The following is a 19,311-nucleotide window of genomic DNA, read 5'->3' on the forward strand; positions in this document are numbered from 1 at the left end:
GTTGTACAAATTTTAAATTCGCTCTTTTTTGGACCCGAGGACACGTTATGACACGGTGTTCGTAATCTCACGAGACAACCGGACGGTTGTAATCTGTGGTGATTGGAGAACGAGGTTCCAAAGCTCGCGACGCCACGGTAAGCGTGAGTTAATATGATGATTAAAATGCCAATGATCGGTACGGTTAATCTTCGTCCGTCTTTGCGCCGCGTTGTGTAATATACATAATATGTTGAAAACACAAAATGGAGATCGAAATTCCATGAATCATTTGCCTGCGCGTAATATTTATATAGACTTGTAATAAACTGGTTGCTGCGCAACTTTGATGGGAACAAGGACGACCGATAGATTTACTCGTGTCATCTATATTTCTTTTTGAATACGCGTAGGGAATATACGACTCGCCTCAGTGCCCAGAGCTACTCGTTATACGGCCGAAGCGTGTGCCAACATCGATTAAATCACGTTAACGTCAGTTTGCAGCAAAACTTATTAGGGCGAGCAAATCTTTTCTCATGCGTTATGTACCCACGATCATCGAGTCAAGCGTACGCGTTCAGGTGGAGCTGCGTGTATAATTTCGAAGCGATTTCGTCTTGTGCAATCTTCGATTGGAAGGATATAACAAAGTTGTTAATTTTCGAAACGGCAGGTTGGACGAGATATTTCCATCCGCGGACGTATAATGAAGACAACGTGTTATAAACATATACATCACTGAACAGCGGGAGGAAATTTACGACTGGAAAGGAATATGCGTGCAGCGGATATTATCATATCCTACCTACCTACATACCCGTGGTGTTAAACGAGCGAAGAGAATAGTTGGCAATGATTGTAGTAAATATGCCAATCGTCGATGGAATTGATCCTTCTGGTGTTACAGTTCCCAGGCAATTATCGTCCTGGAAGTGGTATAATACAGGTATATCTGGCGTTGCATTGTCGGATTCTACGTTTTATGCATATCAGCGCGTGGTGGAGGTGAAGCGGGCCGGCTGCACGCCAACAGCGGACTATAAAGCGATCACAAGCCGCGTGCGAGCCAATTTGACTGAAGTGCATCAAGCGCCTACCTACCTACCTACCTGCCTGCCCACGTGTCTTGTCTGTTCTATCCTATGGCGAAGAGTGAATGTGTCACTTGCAAAGCGAATGGAAGACGTATTATGCCCGACGATATATCTGCCCGATGCACCAGCGGAGCTAAGACGCTCGCGCTCCTTCCTAAGTAATCGCAAATCGTCTGTATACCTCTGGCCAGATATAACGAGACAAAAGCCAGCACCGGCTGACTAACGACGATTGATTATCCACGCTGTCTGTTTAACCGTCACTCAATCGCTTATACGCCATTTATTCGCATCTAACTCAAGACCCACGTGTAACCCATCTTATTCAACCGCAGCTTGACCGTCGAATTACCCACGCCAAGGGTATCGATACACAACAAATACTCACGGGGTTGAGGTGAGCTGAGGTGAGATGAGGTGGGACGGAATTATTCACCTGTTCTACTGCAGATTTAACACCAGTCCATTTCCGTCCAGATTGCTTACTTTCTGGTTGGATTAGGAAGGTAATCAAATTCATTGATTCATCTCTACGTCATCGCATGACACTTGTTCAACTACTTAGAACCGTATCGCGTATATGTAAGTTTTTTGCGTCGATCTAGGAAATCTGCTGGAAATTTGGTGCTACTAAACGGTGAACCTCCTTACGGTGACATCTAATATTGTCGATTTGGTTCACTGGCAATCCGGCCTCTGTCGCACGCAGCTCTAAACGCCAATTGAACGATTCTGCGGTTTTAAAAAGCTTAATTTAGGCCAGCCTGCGGACGGTACGAGGATATCATGTAGTATGCAATCGGCCTGTAGACTAGCGGTACCATACGGCAAAGCGAATCCCATCAGCGCCAGGTCATCCAAGATATGACACTGGAGTTTCTATCGTGGAGTATCTTCTCGGACGGTCCGAGAAGGAGGCGGGGGGAGGCGATCGTTGATCGTGGAGAGACCGCTCGCACAGGCAGGCAGACACGCAAGACGCTAAGCGAGGGAATTGTCTGCTCGAGGAAGATGAGCACGGAGACCAGCGAAGGCCGAGCTGACGGGTCAAAGTGCAGCGGCGACGTGTAAGATGATCTGACCTGTTTGCCAGACGGTAAAGACGCGCGAGAATCACTCACTACCGGGTTTCTCGGATGCGGCTGGTGAGGCTTCCAAGTCCATGGGTATAATTAACGACCCGACTCTGCCTTTCGTCCCAACCTTTTGATAATAATTGCTCGGCGAATCGCTGCTTGCCAACGAACTCTACGGGAATCCGATCAACGTACCCGCACTTTATCATTCGACGTGCCCGTTACCGCGTTCGCGCGTTGTGCGTGCACCTATCATCATCGATACAGCGGTCTTGTGCTGTCGGGTGAACTGCAGGAACGGGTAACAGGGAATGCATACTTGAGGAAAGATCACGTGGCTAGGCTCACGCACGGATTGACCGTTTCACTTACGATTAGCCAAGATTCTTTCCCGTGATTCCTGATATAGTCATTAAAGTCGAGTCGGATCATGCACGGTGATCATTCCCGGCGTAGCGTTTAAATGTTAGATCGACAGTGACGGATGTGCGACCAATTTTCCAAACAACCTTACCGTTTTTCGAACCTCATCGGAAGCCGCGCCAACAATCTTTGAATGCGGATACCTTCCGGATATTCTCACGTATCGTCGGTACGATGATCGCTCGGAAACCAGCGTCAACTTTTCGCGTATATCGTTGTGAAAAGAATTTCGCATCGCAGGTCCGCAGACTGACCTGCCGCAGCATTCGGGAGGTGTGAAGATGGTGCTTTTCAGAGAACAATTAGACGCCGACAGTGCGGGGATGCGGTGAGATAAAGTCAAGTGCTGCGGTGATAGCGTGTCGATTTACACCGAGATCTCTCGTACTCTAGACCGATTAAACGGGGCGGAGGCATAGAGATCGAGTCGGCGGCAGCTCATCGGGCTAAACCGGTGAGACCGACTCCGCAGCTACCGCCTAAGCGAATCATTTACGAAGGATAGAGAACGGCCGCGTATACACGGACACATATCCAGACCTACGCAATCCCGAGGAGAAACAAGTTCCGTCAGCAAGAGATCACGTCGCGTCGGCGGTGGCTGTGGCAGTTGCTGTTGCTGCCGTTGCTGCCGTTGCTGCTGCTGCTGCATCTCGTGCCAGGCATACGTCGTCGAAATGTAGAGGTGGGTACCACTCGAGCTGGAGGGACTCCGATACGAGACGAGACAAGACTGAGAAGAGAGACCCAATTCCCACAGTGGAGTACGTCTTACGACGATGACTGGACGATAGGGTTATAATGCAAGCCGGGAATTTCGTACTTTGCACAGGTTTATGTCGGTTTTAGCGGTTATTCCTCATACTACGTGACTTTTAACCTCTGGCGTATCGTATTTCTGGAATTGACCGATGCTCAGCAGGCTGAACTGTCTTTCCAACTGTCCGGAAGTCACGTCATCGCCCAGCAGGATCTTTTAGTCGGAGATTGTATACTTTCAACATGATAATTCATCCAGAATCCAACAGCTATCGGAATATAATGAATGGATTATTTTTCATTTTCTTGCAGAAACTTGAGAAAATACGCAGTGAACATATCGCAAGTAATTTTCATCTGTGATAAAACGAACGAAAATATTATCGTTTTTTATTCCTTTTTCTGACATCGTGACACCGATGCTCCGGTGCATGGGAAAAAAAGAATGCTCCTGACGATTCTTCGCAATAGTACCTATTTTTTTTTTTTTTTCTGATTCATTACGAAACTCCACCTCCGGGTCAAGAGTTATAATGTTCATTTTCATCGGTTAATTCCCGTACGCAATCCACCTCGCACGTCGTTGACTCGGGTGAATGGATCCGAGGGTTAAAGTTCAGGCGATACGAGTTGCGTCAGGTTGAATTCGAAGAAATAATAACAACGTTTTCGTTTTCTTCTCTTTTGGTTTGTTATAAAACTCATCTTAAAAACGCGCAGATTTGTTACAGCGATATAATAAAGTTGCGGCGTGCAGCGGAAGCGTAGGAAATACTGAGATAGCGGCGTAATTGAGCTGGTAGGAGGTAAAAGACTTTAACTTGAGCTGAGAAAGTTTTCTAAGAACTAAAACGCAAGCCGTATACGTACAGAATTTTAATCGCATCCCACGACAAGTGGATGGAAGGAAAAGCAGAGATTTGGGCCAAGCTGTGGTCGCGCAGTTGCGACAATGCGAATACGGCAGCTATAAGGTAGGTTTACAGCTGCCGGTTGACCGTTGGCAAATTGTTTGTTCGTCCATGAGTCGACGATGCGACGTCGCCGCTCTTTCATTTCCGCAAAGAAGACAGGTGAAATTTCAACGATGCCTTGTCCAGATAATGCATTCTACTTTATTGCTCGTTGTTACGCTGCCGTTTCCATACTTTTATCAACAAGTCCTCCTCCTCCCCCTCCGCCTCCATCTTCCTCTTCTTCTCGCAGGCAGACATGCCGAGGGCCAGAATGCCGCGGGTGGACGACAAAATTGCCTGCCCGAAGCGTCGCGCGTCGCAAGGTTCACAAAGTTCAGATTGATAAGCCAGCTTCGCGCTAGACTTTTTTCACACCGTCGTCCGTACCCTGCACGGATCATCCGAAGAATCTGACCAAGGCGAGTTTTTTTTCTCTCTGCCCTCTCTTACACACGAGATGATCTCTGACTGCGGTGATCGCGATGTGATTTCCTGGGAATTACGTCTTCGTCAACCGAGGTGAAATGCTCCGAACCGGCGCTGCAGTGTAATGAGCAACTCAATTAACCAGGGAGAGAACTAAGAAAATCCGTGCTTCCGAACGCTCGTCGATCACCGAACGAAAAAATATTCGCGGATCAATGTGTAGTCATTTTTTTGCGTAAATTGAGACCCCCGTTTGAAGTGTTTGGTTCGTGAAAATATTCAGCGTCGTCAAGGTCGAGACCAGGGATAAGAGAAACTCTTGTTCGAACCGAGGTACCATTTTGTCCGTACGAAGCTCGTCCGGCTAGAACACATCTGGCGTACCTAGTTAAACGAATAAATATGGTTACACTAACCTCGCGACAGTCGGGCTGAAGTTTGATTAGGTTTTATTCTCCGAGTGGCACTTTCACGCGGTAAAAAGTACGCGATAGTCTCGTGCTAATGAACGGTACAGATATAAACGACATACACACGAAAGGAGGATCGGATGATCGAGCGAATTATATCGCTCCCGTACATCGCGATGGTTATAAATTGGTACACATGGTGTACGGAGCCGGTATAATACACCGAGCGATACTAATGAGATGAAATGTGATCGCCTTTCTCTTGTTAAACGCGCTCACCTCTGCGGCGGACGGGATGAAGTTGCGTTTATGACCGTTGCAATTTTTTTCCAGTACCTACCTACCGCGAACCAGCAACCATGTTGGCAAAACGAATCGACTTGTAAACACCCGCAGATAGGCAGGAGACAGCTGCAGTATAAGTTTTCCTTATCTTGATCGAACTAATTTCATCGATCGCGCCGCAGCTTCCGTCATCCTGAAACTGGTTGTAGATCAGACCGATCATCCGAATGATTTTTACCCGCCCGAGCCAGGCTTGAGTCCGTATCGTTTTTCTCTTACAAACTTGAACGCGATTATCCTGCATCACCGCATCCGTACGAGGAGGCTGCGGAACAATAAGGAAGGAGTTCCTCGTCCTGATGAAATCAGTGATATATTACGTCCATATCCCGCGGCCGGGTTATCTCTGCAAGCGACATCCTGCACGCGAGTAAACGTCTTCATCCCGGGACTTCTTCTTCGGCCTGTACGAACGTACGAAGTGGATATCCGCTATCCGCACGCTACACGCCCGCGAAAAGCAGCTAGACCGACTTTCTACCGTCAATTTAATTTGTTTCTCTGCCCACAACGCGTGCAAAAACGCTAATTCGTGACGCTGACGATGAGCAATCGGTGCGCTCGCCATTGTTGCGTATATAAGGGTACAAATAAAGGATACAAATCGGTCTCATACGGGTGAAAGAAACCGCGCAAAACCAGCTAAGTCGACCGCAACAGATCGGGAAACGGATCCTGCAAGACTCTGGACCTGAAAAGGATCATCCCTGCAGTTTACAAACGTGGACCGAGCCCGTCCAACTTAACTCCGAAGGGGGTGCGGCACAATAACCCAAAATTCCCCGCTCTAAATACCCTCGTGTAAAAATGCTCCGAGCAATGCGAGGCGTTTGAGCATTGCATGCTTATGCAGCTCGTTCTAAGAGCGGATCAACTGGGGCGAATGATAGAGGCATGGGGTTCGCTCGGGGATCGCGCTAGCTAGGGGCTGAAAGAGGGATCGACAGATGAATCCGCGGGACAGGGTGCAGGGTAAGCCCGTTTGCTGGGTGGTCCGGAAAGCCACTCAGCTGATTATTAGCATTGTCATCTCGGCTCCGAGCCCCTGGTTCTGGAGTATTTTTTATTCGTCAATGAGTGGAGTGCCGTTTACTGCACGCGGATAACAGTATTTTTCGAACACACATATATATCTGACGTTGCGTTCGAAGGCCGCGGTGGGCGAATTATCAGTCCCCGCATCTGCAGATCGATGAACGGTGATTCGAAGAGGGGAAAAACGGGGCGAAGAACTAATTTTATAGATTGTTAAAGGCCGTACGGACAAGCAGCCGCATCTTCCGTCTCATCGTTGGATGGTTGAGTGCTAACGGATCGGCGTAAGGACCCTTCGGCCTGTCTTGAGTCTTGGGCTCGGTAATTCTTGGCATATTTGCCTCAAAGCTAACCCGCGAGGCATCTGCCTCTAGGGAATGTCGAAGGTCTAACCAGAACTTAATAAGTAAATTACTCTGCACCCTGGCCGACGTGCACCTTGTATAAGCGAAACAAAACTTAAACTCTTGGACTAAGATAAGTCCGTCGACGGAGGCTTTTCGCTGCACGCGATTACGGCTCGCTTTTATTGGAAATCAAATTAACAACATTCTTCCTTCGATCCAAAGGATCCGATTCAGTGATTAAAACTCGCTTTTGGGTATGGTCGAAAATTTCCCCATCCCCCTACGATAATCGCAGTCCAACCTACTCTCAGCGTTTTCTGCAATTTGCTGCAGGAGGAACAGCGATTAATTCGCTCATACTGACACTGAACGTCAGTATTTATTTTCACCGGAAGCTTTAAACCAACGAATGACTCAGCCGAGATCATTCGGTTTACCGGTCCAGAAACGGAAATGGCGAAGAAGATGGTTGGGCATCGGAAGGAAGGTAAGACGACGTTGCATAGTTTGTCAACTATACACGCGATCAACTATTCACGAGACTGAAACGCTCCTGACTTAACCGCCAAAGTTCACGGCGGTTTTCGAAATATTTCGTTTCGAAGGATTCCTCGAAGGCCATCCCAACCTAGCTCACCTGAGGCCGTCCTTAGGTCCGCTCGAATTTCGTCGTAGAGTTGCAAAAAAAAAAAAAGAAAGCAAGGGAAATAAAATCAGGGCAGTCCCCATTTTCGCACATCGACCCGAGTACGCGACACCTCCGGCATATTTCGCACAACGCGAAACTGTCCTACGGTGATAATTAGGGTGATTCTTTCTCCTCTCCTATTACTTTTTTTTCTCTCTGTTCTTCTTTTCCAGCATCACTTGTGAAAGCAAAGCGCTGCTCGGGCGAGTCTCTATTATTATCGGGCACAGAGGCCGAGAGAACGACAGAACGAAAACCGTAAGAGGGAGAGAGGGAGAGAGGAAGAGAGACTCGCTGTTCTGCAACACGTGAAAGTTTCAGACCTTCCTTCCCGGGTATTTGGACGGACAATAGGTTAGGTAGAGCGAACCTCACTGCAAAGATTTTTCACTCGGTGGCTCATAACACCTTTTTGATTGTCTCTCTTCCTGTAGCTGGAACCAATTAATGACGATAGGTGGTGGGCGTTGAACGCGACGAGGAGAACACGAAAGACACATGTGTCCCGGTCGTTGTATAAAACCCGTTACAGAAACGTACCATCACATTCGATTTCGAGTATTCAATCCTACGAATGTATCCTATCTAATAAAATCATTGTCCCGGCATTGATCTGCAGACATACTGTAGGTAGGTACGTGACTTCGAGCTCTCAAGTATTGCTGAAGGCGGTTTTGCGGTATCATTTCGCCAATTGCAGATATTCCCCCTATCTATTATTTGTACCAAGTTTCGAGGCTTTCCTCTGTCGAGCGGTCGCAACAACTAGTGCCTCTCATCACGAAATATCCTACAAGCGTCTACGGGATGAAGATTTCCATGCAAATGAACAAGGTGCAATTAAAAGACGCTGAAAAAATTCACGAGCGGGATATTTGACGAATCATGAAATACGATCGTTCGTTTCCTCTCAAGATCAGTAATCGTGTACACAGGATGAAAAACAAATATCGTATTGTAATAAGTGTGAAAAAGTTGACTGAACTCACAGGGTAATAAACTATTGGGTAGGTACGTGGTGTAAAACTTGTCATGCGTATAGAAATTATTATAAGTGTATACCGAAAGATGTACAACCTGCCGACATAAGAATATATTCCTGGAGAAGTACAGAATAGGCGGTGAGTAAGGCTTTGCGAACAACGGTAAACCCGCTACATAGTCGTCACAATAAAATATGGAAATGTGACATTTGGCCCCCTCGAGTATCTTGTGACTCGTGTCTCAGGCCTCCTCCCACCTCGTCACGGGGCGAATCACGTATGCTAATAAATCTCTGGCGCAAGGAGCGTAGGCCAAATAGAGACAAAAATGTGCCTTTTTTTTTATAGAGAACCGAAAGAACCGTGGACGCCTCGTCGCAGAGTTCCTTACAGCCAGGTTTCGTTACATCTCCACGTTCCTTCCGAGATAACCTGACCTTACCTAATCTGACCTAATCTAGCCAGGCCCAGGCCACGTCATTTTCACGGTGCTGTATGAGTTTACATGTACCGAAAAGATAGGATTCGTCCAATTTTTACTTTTTAGAGATTGAAGATCATTTATCCTAACCATCGAATCGTTTCACTGGTACCGACCTCGGCGATCGAGATAAGAAAAAAACTGACTTGAAACATGATTGATGGGGCGATTGATGGATTCAACATTTTTGAAAAACATTTTCAACATTTTCGGGCAACGGAAAGCAGAATACAAAATCAACCAGAGTTTTATGAAGCCGTTTAGGACCGCTCTGAGCCCTGTAAATCTAGGAGCGAACGAACCGACAGGTCTGGGTGAAGAAGTGGGTTCAAGAGGTGTGTAAATATCACGACAGGGGTTCAAAGTCACCTTCTCGGGGAGCATCGCGATTGGGATCAATGATGTCACGGTGAAACGTATTGGGTTCGATCTGTCTGATCGATCGATACCATCGGCTATTACCCGCCACTCCTCGACGGGTCGATCGCCTAAGTAGGGATAATGCTCCGTAGATAATGTACGTGGCCATGGCTACACCATTGTAATGAGGTAGCACGCTGTGCACGTGACCGGATCTGAGTACCGAGCCTGGACTTCGTTGGAATACGTCGAACGGACGATATAGGTGCCTACCCGGATTGGCAATGATGTAAATTTGTGCTACACCGGCTACGGTTGAACCACAGCGGGTAAAAAAATACCCATTATCCACATGATCGGAAAAATTAGACTTGCAAATAATGGGACGGTAGGATCTATTTGCCTTGGAACAGGTTTCGGCGCATCGGTTCTGGCACCCGTGATGACAGTTGTAAGAAACTGACGGGAAATTGTACTCACCACATGAATGCTCTCGGCGTCCCTCCTGAGGTCGCCGCTTCTTTGGCCGGCCGTAACCGCGGCGGATAGTTGGTTATAGTGGTGCTGATGTAGCGTGTTCAATTGGGCGTACGGATCGCTAACAAGGTAGTCGAGGTGCTGAGGTTGTCCCAGACCGGGGTGCTGAGGACTGGCGGGCGCGTGATGGTGCGAAGGAAAAGGCGGCGGAAAATACGGTGGCTGGAAATCTGAAGCGGTTGGAAGCGAGGCGCCACCGTGGTGCGGCATGCCACCTCCGTTTCCATTTCCTCTGTGACCGTGGTGGTGCGCCCCCGAATATGGTGACGAGTTTCCACCGCCCAGCGAGGATATGCCCCCATGTCCCGTCAAACGGTCCTGAAAGTTGCAAGGAAACATGGACATTAGGTATTTTTACAGTGGAAAATTCGAGGTCTGCAAGTGAATTGAACAAAGCTAGGATTTCGGGATGTATAGTTATAAATCGTCGATGCAGCTTGTAACACTGTCAATTATGCCGTCATCCTTCTATCGAGGCTCTGAACGACGTCGAACACAACGGCCGTGAGCAATTTATCAGGATAATAGCTATCCCAGCAAGTGTTGATCCGGTGTGGCACACATCGGGGTTGAAAGTTTAACGTTTTGATACCGAGTTCGTTAGCGGCAGGTGAGGCACGTTTGTTTAGCCACGAATCGTACGAACAAATACATTGTTAATGCGAACGCGTACCGAAGAATGATTAGTAAAAATATCATGTGATGGCCCTTGCGGGAAAAAAAATCCGTCATTTGATAACGATCTTTTTGATTTCATTCTCGTGCTTTTTGCACGCGTGGACATTGAGAGAGCGACGTAGATGACAATGTTCGTATGTAACGTTATATCCTTCATCTTTGTTAAACGACGCGAAGTTTATCCCATAAGAAGACGTACACATAAAACTCTGCAATTATTAATCACGAATCGGATTGTGCTCATTGAAAAATAGTCACGGCCTCATCGCTTGGTACCCGAAGCGGCTGTCGCGTGACAATACCTTCTCGAACCCTGTCAATAGGCAGGTTAGGCTTGTCCTCACTTTCTCGGACACCAATATGCAGGCTTCGAAGTCGACGAAACACTGTGTCAGAAATTCACCGAGAAGACAGCGTTGAGAATATTGTTTGAGAGAGAAAAAAAAGAAGCACCTACATCCATACACAGAGAGAAAGAGCGGTGAAAAGGTGCGACGTATGGACTCGAACACGGTAGCTGCGGAATCACAGCCGAGTCGACGATGAATTTGCAGTCGGAATTGGCCAATCCGATCGCGGGTTAACAGACGCCGTTAGAATAGTAATTATATTATGACAGGTTCCGTACATGCCCGGCGAGCGGAGGAAGAGAATTAATGTTGCCGTGATTGCCAAAGGCCAAATGCGTGCAGGCGGGTGTTTGACAGTGCGTGTATGTAGACGGGGGGCGGAGGTGTGTGTGTGTGTGCGAAAGAGGCGAAGGAGGCGGCAAGAGCGGGTCGTGCGTGTGCACTAACGCAGAGACACGACACGAATCGGCCTACTACTACAGGCACACCTCTGAGCATCGGTTGGGTACATGCGTCGATTGGATCTTTGCGTGTCGATGCTGAACGTACTTGCGTTGCGTAAGTCCGGACACCACGCCGCGTGCGTAAAACTCTATGCAGGACTTGAGGAGTATGAGAAATCAATCACCAAAGCCTGGTTACCTCTCGCTCCTGTCGACTGACAGATAGTCGGATCACCTCAGAGGTGGAATTTATCCTGTGGCCGACCGGCTCCGATCCGATCTCAACCCGCTGCAGCAAAGCGCGCTACTCTCTAGTTCGAATTTTCATCTATCTATGACTGTCAGAAACGAAACAATCACTCTTCCCTGATTATCATGCGTGATTCGTGTGGATTGCGCACTTGGCACGTGCGTGCCGTGCCACGCCTCGTTGGATGTCGCGTTATCGGCTGCTCCGAAGTACGGGATTCTTCCAGCTCTTTCCAGTGAATATTCCATGATTTTACCGCAGTCTGAGATGTCGATGGATTGGGTTCCGAAGGGCTTTGACGATGAGACGCTGGAGTTTAGTTTTCCAATCGAAATCCACTGACTAAAAATTTGCATTTGATGGTGCTTAAGAACAACCCAATGATGTTTGGTGAATAATAGAATCAATGGCCTGCCATTAAAAATCAAGAAGTTTGTAGCCCAAAGATTCGTCAATATTTCAACCTGGGAAGCTCGCGCGTCGAGTTTAGGCCGGCACAAAATCACACCAGACACCATAAAGTGAAAATTATGCGCAGTTATGCTTGACTGACAAATGTCTATAAAGTTTAACACTCCATTCGGATGTGGTAATCGCAGGGTTCGAGCTGAGAATGCATTATTTATGCACACTAAATGCATATAATTACGGACACCGAGGTCGAGCGCGCACGATATGTATACGTCAGAGTGGAAGGGACACCCTAGGGCATTGAAATCTCGAGGATAGCCCGGGGGTCGTCCGAGCGCTGCCTGGGAGTGAAGTATGAACTATGCAAATATCGATTTACCGTATCAGCTGTAAGGGAGCCATTGCAGCCGACTCTGGTGTGACCCCTAAGACGGTGCACCGATCGTGAGATTGCAGCCTGGCGTAGAGACACACAGAGAATCCTTCCGCCCGAGATAAGACTGTATAAGATGTTATTACGAGTGATGAAGTGATGCAGGAAGGCGGCCGAGTGGCTCGGGGACTCCAGGGCAGGCAGGCAGGCAGGACCCGATATCGAATCATTCATAAATCGCGCGCTTCGGGCCTGCGGCGAGATCGCGGGAACGCGGTGCCCCGGTGATTAGCGAAAAACCAGTGGAATTCCCGTCCGTTCGTTAATTCGCGGGTTTCACGTGTCTCCCCGGAGAAAGTCGGCGAGCGCGGCCGAGTCGAGAGAGGAGGATGAAAGACGAACTACTCGGACAGGAAGAGGCCAGGAACCTGCGAGGAAGAAAAAGACCCCGCCGATCTAAACTGTCGACGAAATCTTTTAATTGGTCTTCAGTCAAGTACCGCTAGTCGAACCGGTCGGCTCCAACCGACGGAATCGTATATATATACGCGCCACGGCTCGAACACTCGATGATTCTGACTGTTTTGAGTCCGATGTGCACCTACCTACATTGTTCCTCGGACAAGTGCGCGTCATTTTTTGAAAGTTATGCCGGTGAGTTCTTGGCTTGGACAGAGAGACGGAGAACTTTTCATATTTCACAGAACGGTGGAATATATTTTACCGTGAGATAACTTTTCGAAGAAATTCTACCTTTATTATTTGAAATTTATTAGTTTTCAAACTTGTGTTCGGAATAGATTAATGAATATTATACTGGCCGCTTGAACGATCTAATGGACGTAAAATCAATCAAAGGATGACGTGAACTCTCGTCTATGCTAAACTTATTCAAATGCCTCGTTATAAAACGATTTTCATTCCTTTTTCAGCACCACACTGGCAGCACTCCGGTCGTAAAACGTAACTGAATTATGTAGATAATTCAAGAACTGATAACGTTACCATTCTAGCTAACAATAAATCATTGCTGTTGTCGTTTGATAAAATCGTTGTTAGCCTGAAGTTATCCACCAATAGCCAGTCACAAGGAAATTTTCGGCATCGTGAGGTAGAATTTGTAGTGCGATCATCAAATGGATTCAATACGTTTGTGATCGCGACGAAGCAATGAGATCAATTCAAATTCATAAAAAGATTTCAATTTCTCATTCGTCGTCCGTATGCGACAGAGTTTTGTAACGAATAAAGTGTTTCATATAATTTCGAGAACCGATTGAGTACCGAGTTTGTTTGAATCCCCAATATCTTGCTGTCAGGACCCCCCGGGTCAGGTTTTGAGCTGTCTCCAATCATTTTTCGTCGTTTCTCGTGCAACTTACATACAAAGCTGAACTGGTTTTCTCGACCGTGCCACGTGGACGTTATGCATACTTGATATGCAGAGTATTATAATATTCAAGCGGTACTGAGAAAAATGATAATTTTACGAGGGCTTCGTACGAGAATATGATTCGCGCCGTGGAATGAATTCCAGAGAATATTACCCGGTTTGAGAATTAATCAACCCGTTACGTAATCCACATCATACGTGCGAGGTTGTGTACACACCCAGCGTTGCATTCAAAAGACAAGGGTGCGGCGTCGTGGTGACAACTGTGTTGCAACGTTACAGGTATCAAACTCAAACTTCAAACGCGTAAGCTCGTTAAGATGATCCAAACCCCAAAGTAGCATTCTACGGTACATGATCGGAATTCAAGTGGGTAAATGATTGCAGCATCATCTCTTTGGAAGATGAAGTCAAAGAAACTAGATAAGTGGACGGTAAAACGACGTATGGGAAACAATTTATACCTCCCTGGAGCGAGATCGCCGATCGGCGAGAAGAAGACAATGGACTTGTCTAAGATAACCGGAGCTTCTAATCTGCGAATCTGACCATCTCGGGTGTTTGTTAGACAGATGTATAGCTGATAAGCTAGCGGAGCACAGAGCACTGCAGGCTGCAGGTATCGAAAGAGACGTCTCGGTCCTGGTTAACCCAGAGGCGATAATGCAGCCGAGCGTGCATTCGAGGCTCTACGAAGCCACTTCATCGACGCCGTGCGTATGCAGGGTACCTTACACCCGGCCATGCGTTAAGCCGTTACTGAACCGTGATAAAATCTGACGACGTTTACGCCGCCGCCACGGACTCCCGACATGCGACAACCCCTGAACGGCTATCCGTCGATTCCATCTTTCGGCGACCCGACTCGAATCCAACGTCGCAAGCCACGCATGCAGGCTTCTTTTAACCCCTTCGTACAGTTCTCATGTGTAAGTTTTAACCTGCAGAGCGAGCTTTATACTGACGTTAAGGTACTTTACGCGTGTCTCGCCGGATAACTCGCGATATCTTATTCCGAGTCTCGCAACTCCCGAGAAGCAAACGATCGCTTTGTCTCCGACTGCCTCGTTTCATGGTTCGCTAATGTCACGACTGAAACATCTCGGAGAGATACGTGAATCCGGGCATGACTTTTGCCCCATTTTACGGAACCGTGCGCCGTGTAATGCCTAAGGAAATTCGTGCCGAAGTTAATGCTGTTGCGGTTGTTAATTAATCGATAACGAATACCTAGGTCGCGGAGACAACTTTTACAAAAGTTGCGCAAGCATTTCTACAGCATGGAAAAGGCAGACGTAGGGCTTGCGTTCGGTCATGTCGGAATTATTTCGAGAATGATTGTGAATTCTTGATTTCTGATAACCAATTAAATGGGGAGTGGTTTTCAAAAGTACCATCAATATCGAGTGTCCTCGAAAAACAATCAGCTCCGGTGTGACTAACTATGCGGTTTTTCCCATTTGTCGAAGAATTACCTTGCACTGTCATTCCTGAACTATTCGTATTTTCCTAATTCTTTCGATTCTATCCGGTCGTAAAGTTTCCGAGAGACGGTTCTGCGCTATTGAAAAATACATGAAAACACGCAGCGCCTGACATAAAAAAATATGTTGACGATATGAAATAATGTCAAAAATTTTGAAAAATACATTTGTTTACTCTGCAGGCGTAGATGGATACGGTTCTTTTCACAAGTTCCTTATCTGATTTTCTTTCTTTTTTTTTCCCTGCGTCAACCTTTCATAAATTCATTCTGAAACTTTTCATTTCCTTTGACGTGACCACACTGCTCGCGACACCGAATGAACAGTGAAATTTTCACCAGTTACAGAATGCAGTTGAGTATATACTTGGAGAAATAGGATTAGATTGCTGGCTATTATGGAATGCGTCGTTCAATTAGCAGGGTGGTTTTCAGCGTTAAGGCGACTAGTGGACTTACGGGTTACATCGTGACAAAATTTTCCGTTTCGAAAGTTTGGAAATCGCTGCTATAGATATATGGACACACTTTTGCTATTGTGAAATCACGGAATATACTCACGTATACGTAAACCTATATGTATATACAAAGCACTTGAACCGAAAGTAAACGACGACTCAAATCACTGTTTATCCGAAGGTAATGATACATGAATCTGATGAACGGTGCGAGCGGATTACCCAACTTTTTCGTTCTTTTCTGTTTTTTCTAGGTTCTGTATTTTTTCTTCTCCGATATCAGCTCCTTCTCTTTTTTCTCTACAAATATTTTTACACCTGTACGAATAGACGCTCCTGCCTTTAAAATACGTAACGGCAATAAATTGTTCGGTTAGATACAGAGAAAGTAAGATACCTCGATAGGTTCCAAGTTCCGAAACTATAGTCTCGTTCTAATGTACTGGTGTTTGTAATAACGATTTTCACTTAATAGCAGGATTCTCATCTATACTCAAGTTTTCAATTTACTACCTATCGAATTACCAAGGTAATAAACTACTCTGATCAAAAATTGCCTTGTAATCTGATGTATGATACTTCCTTGAATTCTTGCATATTTTTCCAATTCCACTAAATACGTAATAGCCAGTTTTGCTTTGTTATTTTCTCTCTCAAGTTGATAAAATACGTTACGTGAAAAAAGTGTACGAAAATTGAGATCTGAAAAATTATCATCCAGTGTAAAAGAGAACCGACCGTAAATCTCCACTGGTCCTGTACGTATCCGTAATTCTAACAGATGATAAAATACGCCTACGCAAGGAAAAATTGCGAGAAAAAACTGAAAATGAAAGCGACTTCCTCGTCAGGATTTCATCGTTGACTTGACCACAGCTTTTCAGAATGCAACATACTGCATATAATCCTTCGAATAGATCAGCGATTTTATTAGACAGGCCTTAAAGTTTGTTTGGTCGACAATGTCCCTGTATAGCATGGATACAGAGACGACAGCCTCCGCTTCGAGTTCCTTAAGCTATTTACGATTTTCTTCTTCAATCGCACACAGGTATAAGGTGCTACACGTACAGAGAGAGGCCGCAGATACTGTCGCTGCCCTACACTAAGACGATAGAATATTGAACATTTTCTTGGAACTCGATTCTCCATTCAAGGTTCAGAGCGCGGTTCGGTTACCCCGTGGGTTACACGGCGTCAATTCCACACTGACAAGTATCCTAAACGGGGGAAACTGTAAGCTATACCTACGGTAGAAAAACGGACCATGGGGTATTTGGTGTCTGGCGGTTTAATAAGTTTCATACTATTTTTCCTTCATTTTCAATACGAAAAAGCACATACGAATCGAATTTCTTTGTTATAATTCATCTGTTTGACATAATTCAGAATTGAAGTTACACATCAGAATATTCACCGATTTAAGTATCACATTGAAACACACGGAGAAACGTAACGAGCACGAATAATAGCCCACAAGCTGGTTTTGTACGGCCACCTTTGGAGTTTAGTCTCAAAATAATCGTATTCGTCGTCACAGGAACGATCAAATTACGCTTACAGAGATGACGGATTGTATTGCATCACGACTAGATAATGAATATTTTCAGAAGCTCGAAGCCAGAATGTAACAGTTTCGTGTTATCTGAGAAGTGGAATAAATAAAATGACTCTGTGAAAGATTCGGTATAGTTTTGTACCTCAACCTCGATGACGGTGGTCATGTCGACATGAGGGGCGTAACAGAGGGCCAGTTTGTCGGCGATCGGCGCCTCTGACCGCGGCGGAAATACCCCAAGGACCTCCAGTTTGCCGGTTTGAATCGAGGAGGCCTCTCTGGCCACCTCCTCGAAGAACACGACACTCTGATCACCCTCCAACTTTGTCACAAAAACTCTCACCAAACACACTTCGGAGACACGCACATCACAAAATCTTCAATTAACGATTACTATCGCTTGGTTAAAACCCGAAAGCACCATAAAAGACTGAATATTTCTACTCAAAAGGGTTCGAGTAGCGTCCTCGAAGGAGCTTTTGTTTACGGATAATCCTCCACCTGGCAGATCACTCAAACGCGAGCTTGCAATTATCGCTGTCGACTCCTGTCATCCGTTGCGTTTTCGGCGATTACGTCAGTGCCGTAGCTTGGCAAAATTGAACGTGCATATTTTGGCGACAACAAGAAAGCTTTGTCTCGTGAGAAAACGAGGAGGTATTCAGCATCTGTACGTCGCAGGCCGTAGTAGACTTCCAAATCAGTCTCAGTCCCGAAAAGATCGACTAGAAGAATAATCACGTGCGAAATGTTGCGATATCATGATATAAAGAGAGAGAAAAAATTTGCCGATAAAAAATGCATCGGACATAAAGCAACCGGAAGACTAGAGACGGAGCGCAGTTTCAGGCGGAAGACAGGCGACGGTCAGAGCCGTATCGTTTATCTCTTTTCGTCGTTCTTTTTTTGTTTTTTTTGTTTTTTTTTTTTCTTCTTTTATCCTCCTCTTTTTGTTCCTCCGGATCCCCGAACCGTCGGTGGCTCGAGGTGTGCGTGCCTCCGTCTTCTACCCTGCAGGGCCGGTTTCGGCGATCGTAACCGATCGAACAGCTGATCGCTCCAGGGTGGTCTCTCTTCGCCCGACTGCGAATGAACCGAGCGCGACCTCGGTCGGCGGATGGAAAACGACAAACGGAGGACGACGGCGACGACGACGACGGCGACGACGACGGCGACGTGTTGCCAGGTGCTCTTGCTAGGAGCTACTACTACTGACTATAGAACACCGATGCGCGCCGTTCTCGTACGGTATATGCGGCGTAAACTCGAACGGGCCGAAATCCTGCCCGAGGGTACTCTCCACCACGTGGCCGCCAGCCCCACCACCGACTTTGTCGCCACTTCCAACGACGAGGGGACGCCCCTTCGGCCACGCGATACCCCGTCGGCGCGCGAACCTCCGGACAAACGGGGGTGGGGGAGGAGGAAACTGATGGGGGCAGAAGGAGGGGGGCTCGCAAGTATTTATCCTATGCTCCGATGAATATGGGTTCAAATCTCTACACGCACACGCGGGATTCCTCCTCCGATCTTCGGGATCGTCGATTCGTATTTTTCCTCACATTCTATTCAGCTCGGGAGCTGCGGAAGCTCCCGATGCCGAAAGTCGATCTCTGAGATTCGCCGCAGTTGCACTGTTTTTTTACACCCACGCTTATCTGACGTTTCAAAATTGTTTCTGACTGCTGTAAATCTGTGCGACTATCCGGATAGTCGTCCAAGTTGTATGTGTCCTACAACGACAAAAATTTGACACAACTGTTTAGTAGATAGGTACGTCTTGGTTATAGTTGCGGAATCAAATTTTACACAAATTGTAATCGTCGGAAATTTTTGTACCATTTGTAACCTGTTCACTTTCACTTATATGTGTAATCAGTTGTATGGCTGCAAATGTACTTAAGTGGCCAAAAACGGTATATCCAACCTATTTCACGTTGCTTTCGTCACTTCGTTTCAATGTGAACCCCAGCCCCACAAACTGGTGAAGTTTTCGTTGAAATTGGTAAAAC

General features: G+C 46.6%; 1 protein-coding gene across 6 annotated transcripts in view; it reads right to left on the reverse strand.

The window, feature by feature from the left end:
• The window catches only part of LOC124301224 (transcription factor AP-2-epsilon), a 205,393-nt gene that overhangs the window by 39,450 nt on the left and 146,632 nt on the right, over positions 1–19,311 (reverse strand). For 4 of the 6 annotated variants that reach the window (XM_046756018.1, XM_046756016.1, XM_046756015.1 and 1 more), the window contains one exon: positions 9,846–10,220. In XM_046756018.1, coding sequence (XP_046611974.1) covers positions 9,846–10,220 — 375 coding nt within the window. Of the gene's footprint in view, positions 1–9,845; positions 10,221–11,037; positions 11,059–17,441; positions 18,494–19,311 lie in introns of those variants that run through there. The other 2 variants (XM_046756019.1, XM_046756020.1) reach the window with 2 other exon arrangements.

The sequence above is a fragment of the Neodiprion virginianus genome, chromosome 3 (assembly GCF_021901495.1).
Source record: "Neodiprion virginianus isolate iyNeoVirg1 chromosome 3, iyNeoVirg1.1, whole genome shotgun sequence".
Lineage (NCBI taxonomy): Eukaryota > Metazoa > Arthropoda > Insecta > Hymenoptera > Diprionidae > Neodiprion > Neodiprion virginianus.